We start from the raw sequence: 7,272 nt of genomic DNA, 5'->3' as shown, positions 1-7,272 counted from the left end.
ACTTTAAATGGTTAAAATATAACATGTTCAAAATGGTAATATATACATGCTTCCGCTAAGTTTAACTTAAAATGGTTTTAAGTATTATGTAACATGTTAAATCCCAACACAAATAGCCCAAAGCCGACATCAAAAGAGGATGTTGAATCAAGACACGTAGGATAGATTAGAGACCATCTTCTAGCCGAACCAAACTAAGACGTGCAACATCTACAAACACAATATCAAATCTCCCTCACTTTATTTCGGTCCCCCGTACCATCCTCTTCTTTCGAGGCTTCTTCGACTTTGTTGATGTTTTAGGACGATTCAAATAATTAATTATAGCTTATATTTTTTTTAACTTTCATAACCTTTCATCACATCGTCAAAGACCCTAAAAATGAGCAAGTCTTACGGATAACATCCTCGGGGCCCAAGTCACAAAGAATAAGCTTGTTACCATTGTTCCTATCCATCTTTTCTGCAACAGTATCAAAAATGATTCATCCTTTTCACAGTTAATCTATTAAAAAATTCTAATGCTAACAGTTTACCATAAAACAATTATATATCAGGAGGCCACCAACGTTTATCGTTTTGTGTTCGTAAGCCACGTATATTTTAAAATTATTTTGTAAACCACCCATATTTATTTTTTCATATTTGTAGACCATCCATATATGAAAGAGATTTTGGAGGCCATCAAAGTTCATAGGCTGTTACATATATATCAAATTCGACTATAAAAAGTCTTTGAAAATAATATAAAAATGCAAATATCCGTGTATTTGTTAAGGGGGATGATTCTCACACACACTTTTTTGATCCTCACACACCTATTTTAACCTTTTACTCTTCTAATAATACTCAATTGGTGTGTGAGGATCAAAAAAGTGTGTGTGAGAATCATCCTCCATTTGTTAACAATAATCGTTGTATAAATAATGTTAATTAAAAAAAATTTGGTCATTTCTGTTAGTTTTTTATAATTTTTTAATAAGATTTAGTCAGATTTATATGTATGGAACAATACATGAACTTGAATGACACATAAAATCACTTTCAAACATGGGTATGTTTGAAACCTATAAACACGACAAAATAAACTTGACGGCTTACAAAATAATTTTTAAATATCACATATCAAAAAACACAAAATGATGAATTTGAGTATCCTAAAGATATATAATCCTTAGCATATAGCCATAAAAATAATTTATCATATCATTGATATTTTTCAGTACAATACTGTTTTGTAAGCAAAAGATACGCAAAAGATGACTTTTATTTTTATTGAAATCGATTAAAAAGAAAACAACTTGAACCGAGATTCTAAGGGAAAAATAACTAACGTAAATTAAAAATTAAAAATTAAAAATTAAAAATTAAAAATTAAGAAACAAAAACAATAATAAGAATAAGAATGGTCAATGAATTGAAGACCAACAAGTACATCTGAAGAAATAAAAAAAAAAAAAAAAACATGAAACAACTACAAAAAAGAAATAAACTTTGATGATGAATTGATAACGATGATGATTTCAAATCTGACAGTGTTCTTGTGTATCATATGGGCTTCTACTCTTCTTTATGGCGAGAAGTTTTCATTTTGGGTACCTTCCTATTGGACCTGTTCATGGCCTCAGGTTACTTTTTTTTGCTTTCAACTTATTAATTAATTTATTATTTGATTCAAATCTTGTGCTAGATGTTGTTACCAAACAGAGTAAGTAATTATGAGCTGTAATCTTGTTTATTTTTAGCAAATAGCTTTTCTTTTACTTTGAAATCAAAATGATACTATTTTACTTATGTCATTTTCAGGAGATTTCTATAATTACATATGTAAGTTGAAGTACATATGTATATATAGATATAGATATATGGATGCATGAATTATATACTCTAGAAAGATCACATTTGAAAGTACAATGTTTGACTATAGAATTAGAGGAAAGTTTACTATGTGATCTGAGCAAGTGTTACAAACATATAGATGCCCTAATTGTTAAGTTAAGCCAATTATGTAAATAGATGTAAGGTATGTTTACCAATGTTATACAGGGGTTGTTTACTTTTTTTCTAAATTTGCCTCTGTTTTCATTTGCCTCTTATTCTGGAGGGGTGTCTGATTCCATGTCTCCTAGAAACTGATCAATTTTCAAATTTAGTGGCAGATTAAGTGACAAAGAAACAACAATTTTACTTACCGAATTAAGAGCTGTACAGAAACGGACCATTATGGTGTAATGACTTTTTCTTGTAACCTAATTTGTGCTTAATGTCATTAAGATTCACTGATATATCCGGTCATTGTTTATTTTACACGAAAATTTGTTCCCACCCACAATGCTATATAAATATTCATAGTTTAGTGTTCATAGTCAAATAGTCAATCTCATGATGAGTGATCTATTAACTTTATAATGCAAATAAGAATACTGTCAATTTCTATTACTACAATAGTATAGTATTTCTCATTTTTTAAAAATTTCTATAAATACATATATATCATTTATTGAATACTGTAAATAGGAAAATATTTAACTTTAACTTTCAAAACTTCAGTGTTTGATTTCAGAATTACAGGAAATATTTCAATATTATAGGGATATGTTGCAAAATATACCAGCAAAAAACGCCAGAATATGTATGATTAGTTGTCAGTTTTGTTTTTTTATTGATTATTTGTGTAAGCAGCTATGTTTTGACACAAAAAATACTTGTTAAGTGTAATATATTTATATTTAAATTTATGAGACTAATTTTCTTAATGGTATGTTTAGATGGATACAGTCGATAATCCCGGTGAATATGTGAAAATTGCAGTGATAACCGACCCACAGGTATGTGCAATCTGAATAATGCGGACATGTAACTTAAATGTAGCTCCGAATTTGTTTTATTTTTTAACGAGTTTTTTTTTTTTTTTTTTGTTGTTGTTGCTAACAGCTTATGGATAGAACTTCACTTAAATTAGCTCCAAAATCATTGACACTGGAGATTGTACAATTTTATACCGACGTCTTCATGCGCAGAGCAATGCTGGCTTCCATTATGCCTTTCAAACCTGACGTAGTTTTGTTTTTGGGCGATTATTTTGACGGTGGTCCCGTTCTTTCCGATGAAGAGTAAGGCCAAAACTACCATTTTTTAAGTTTTAAGTATTATTTTTTTTTTATTTTTTGCAGATTTTCAATAATCTTCTGATACTAAATTTTGTTGGTTTTGCAGATGGCAGGATTCTTTGAACCGTTTTAGGCATATTTTTGATCTTAATACTCTTGAAAAAATTACAAATAATCATGTCTACTTCCTCTCGGGGAACCATGATATTGGTTATGCAGCATATCACTCTCGTAATCCTGAGGTATTTTATATTTTTCGTATAATAATATTTACTCACTCTAAAATAATGATGATAGTATTTCTATTTATATGGTGTAATATAATACATAATGTGTTTTCCTTCATTTATTACTTAGTAGGTAATCAGCCGCTATGAAAAGGTATTTGGTTCAAGAAACTATGGTTTCACTGCTGGAGAAGTTGAATTTGTTGCTGTTGATTCCCAAACATTAGATGGTAATTAAAGTTTATTATCATTATTATTATTATTTTTAATATTATCACGAAACATTAAAGGATTCTAATTGGTGATGAAGGTCTTCCACAACAAAACCAGACCGCCGCTTCATGGAATTTTGTTAACATTGTATCTAAAGGTATGTAACACTAATTGAAATTTTAATCTTATATATAATATATATTTTTTTTTGTTTAGAAGATAATATTATTTGCAATTCTATAGATACTTCTTCACCTCCACGGGTTTTATTAACTCATATGCCACTTTATCGACCTGACTGGACTTCGTGTGGTTCTCAACGTTCTTCGCCTATTATAAATCAGGTTATAATTATAAACATAAATAATTATGTTAGTTCATCGAAGTCTTACTTTTTATGCGTTTTTGTCGACTTATATTGACTTCACGTTTTCATGTTCAGAGAATATCTCGTGCAACCGATGATCGGGAAATAATGTAACTGTCTTATACTATCTACTTATCTTTTTATAACTTTTTACGGTTGCAAACTTAATAGCAAGGTACTGATGCAGGTATCAGAATTATCTTACAAAGAAAACAACAAACAAGTTACTAGATTCGATCAAACCTGTATGTTCTCTCTTCTTTACAAAAAGGGTTGAGGTTGTATAATGCACATTTTAAAACCAAATCATAATGGTAATATGCACATTTCAAAACAAAATATCTTTAAATGTCATGTAGGAGCCACTTGGACACCACATGGACTTTATGTCATCTAGATCAAACATGTTGGTGTAATGTAGACTCCACATGAGCGCCACATCATCAAATAAAATAGCTACTTGGTAATAATAGCAGGTAATTTGAGAGTTAGATAGTAAGTTTTCCATTCTAAAAGAAGTAAAGATATTTGAAAGTTCGATGTGTGTAAAAAGAGAGTGCATACCATAATGACTTTTTTGGAAAACTATGTAACATAAATATAACCTTTCTTTTTGGACAGTTGTTAGGATCACCCAAGGGGACTTAACCACCCACGCGTTCATCTCCTACACAGTTATACCCGCCCCCAACTGCGTGCTTAGGAGGAAACCCACACCAATCCCATACGGGGCATGGACGGTAAAAACCCCCTCCCCTTTACCCCCCAACGCGATGTGGGAAAGGTGCCATGGGTGGAACTTCATGGCAGGGATGAAATTGTGGGTTAATATGTAGCCAACGGGGGTCGAACTCCTGACCTCCCCTAAAGGAGGCACCAACCGCTGGACCACATCACAACTTCAACATAAATATAACCTTAACCCTTCATCCAAACCCAAATCATGATTAAAAGTTATTTTATATAAAAATAAAAAAAACAAGGTCATTAATTTGAATTGTGCGAACAGGTGCTTGTTTTGTCTGGTCACGATCATGATCAGTGTAGTGTTACTCATATAACTTCACATGGGCCGGTTGTAGAGGTACGTTTGTTTCAATCTTAGTGTTCATCTGTTTCGTCTTAATATTTTAACAATTTTCGTTTTTTTTTTTCTTTTTTTTCTTTTTTTTTTTTTTTGAAAACCAATGTTTTGACAATTACTTATTTTCTTACATTTGGTAGCATACTCTTGGGACGATTAGCTGGCAGCAAGGAAACTTGTATCCGTCTTTCATGCTAGCAACTGCAAGTAAACTTGCGGTTTCAAACGCATCGAATGCCGTTTCAACTCGTCTATGTTTTCTTCCTGCCCAAACATTTATTTACATATGGTAACCATAATAGATGGATATATACAATCTATAATAAATTTTTGGGTAAATTTTGATACTTTTTTATACACTTAACCCTATATATTTGTGTATACCAATTTCCTGAAATCTCAGGTATCTCTTATTATTTGTGATTACTCTTGTCGTGGTTCTCCTATGGCCATCAAATGGGCTGCGCATTAACCTACACATTGGTGACTTGCTGAGTCATATTTTAGGAATTTTTAGAAATAACACTAAAGAGAAAAATGAAGATGATAACTGCGAGTACGAGATGGTTTGGGATGCAGAAGGGTCAATGCATTTAATAAAAAAAGCCGTTAAAATTGCTCCTTCACGATCAACCGAGAGGATTGAAAGGTTGGTTTCTAATACTTGAACAAATCCGAGGCGGTAGTCGTACTTGTAGTGATAATAATAAGACAAAATATCACAAATGGTCCTTGTCGTTTGAATCGTAAATCACCGGTGGACCCTGTACTTTTTTTTCATCATAGATGGTCCCTGTGGTTTGCATTTTGAATCACCAATGGCGGATGATCCCTGTGGTGCATATCCACAGGGACCATCTATGACAAAAGAAATGCAAATCACGGGGACCATCCTTGACGGAAAAAAGTACAGGGACCACCGGTGATTTCTGATACAAACCACAATGACCATTCGTGATATTTCGTCTAATAATAATTATAATTATAATTTTTTAATTTTTTGTTTTTAGGGGAAATGCAACGATGCGCGCAACAGCGAAAAAACAGATAATGCAGGAGATTAATGTTACAATGCCTCAAGATGTAAGTGGTCAATTGGGGCCGGATGCTGTTGCAAAATTGGGAGGTTTTAAAACAAACAAGTCGAATATTATAAGACTAGTGATTCGAAGGTTGATACGAGCTTTTCTAGTGATTTCAGTTGTTGCTGCTGTTAATGTGCCTATCTATATAATGATGTTGTTCAGTGATTGGATCGAGAAATGATGATAAATTAATCGATATACAAGTTTAAGATTTAGAAGTTGAGAATATTCAGGCAATGTATGCTTTCTTAAAGCAGACTGATATTTTTGTGTTGTAATACAGGTCACTGTTGTAACTTTAATATGTATCTCAATGCAATTACCGCATACAAAGACATAAAATCAACCTGTGGTTATAATTGTATACAAAGTTAGATACTTTATTGCATAATTTGCCCTATTTTTTAACCATTTTGCCAGGGCGGTTTGAAAGATATTGAAACATTATAATCATGGATTTTTGCAGGTTGGACAGAATTTTGAAGAAAAATAAACTACTGTTATTTCATTTCAACATATACTAACAGCCACCGCCAATTTGGTCGTTTTGGACCAAGAAACAAATACATACGACAAAAAAAAAAAAAAATGGAAAAAATAACAATATAAATAAAAAGTCAAAAACTTTATAAAAAATAGCCTAATAACATTTAAATATGCTTAACTCTTGTAAATGTTTCTTTGAAAACATTAAACTATAAAGTAAGTGTGAAATCAAAAGTTATACGACAACTCTATATACTAACTTTTAACCCCCAAGTTTTAACAGGGTGCAACTTCACCCCCCAAAGCAGGGGTACAAAATGTCAAATTCTTATTTTAATTAACAAACTCCACCCGGTTTTTCAGAGAGACATATCTTCCCGCTCGGTGCGACTTAAATTTTTCCGAGAACACCGTTCAGCTCTAAAAAAATCTCAAGAACCCAACGGGACTAACTACACGCGAAACGGACATCGTTAAAAAACGCTAAATAACGGGCCCTATATTCTCGCTCGGTGCGTCACCCCCCAAAACAGGGGTACAAAATGTCAAATTCTTATTTTAATTAACAAACTCCACCCGGTTTTTCAGAGAGACATATCTTCCCGCTCGGTGCGAGTTAAATTTTTCCGAGAACACCGTTCAGCTCTAAAAAATCTCAAGAACCCAACGGGACTAACTACACGCGAAACGGACATCGTTA

At 32.3% G+C, this 7,272-nt stretch overlaps 1 protein-coding gene across 1 annotated transcript; it reads left to right on the top strand.

Moving 5' to 3' along the window:
* The first annotated feature begins 1,463 nt into the window (after window positions 1–1,463).
* On the top strand, window positions 1,464–6,408 carry LOC139872828 (uncharacterized protein C630.12). Its single transcript, XM_071860756.1, has 13 exons — window positions 1,464–1,628; window positions 2,769–2,828; window positions 2,935–3,113; window positions 3,217–3,352; window positions 3,471–3,567; window positions 3,648–3,707; window positions 3,794–3,894; window positions 3,993–4,027; window positions 4,105–4,162; window positions 4,927–5,001; window positions 5,142–5,290; window positions 5,405–5,650; window positions 6,012–6,408. Exons 1-13 carry the CDS (start codon window positions 1,515–1,517, stop codon window positions 6,265–6,267), a joined length of 1,566 nt encoding a protein of 521 aa, XP_071716857.1. The 5' UTR covers window positions 1,464–1,514; the 3' UTR covers window positions 6,268–6,408.
* The last annotated feature ends 864 nt before the right edge of the window (window positions 6,409–7,272 follow it).

The sequence above is a fragment of the Rutidosis leptorrhynchoides genome, chromosome 10 (assembly GCF_046630445.1).
Source record: "Rutidosis leptorrhynchoides isolate AG116_Rl617_1_P2 chromosome 10, CSIRO_AGI_Rlap_v1, whole genome shotgun sequence".
In the NCBI taxonomy this organism is placed as follows: domain Eukaryota; kingdom Viridiplantae; phylum Streptophyta; class Magnoliopsida; order Asterales; family Asteraceae; genus Rutidosis; species Rutidosis leptorrhynchoides.
The sequence above is the reverse complement of the archived record's forward strand: the minus strand, read 5'-3'. Positions and strand labels throughout refer to the sequence as shown.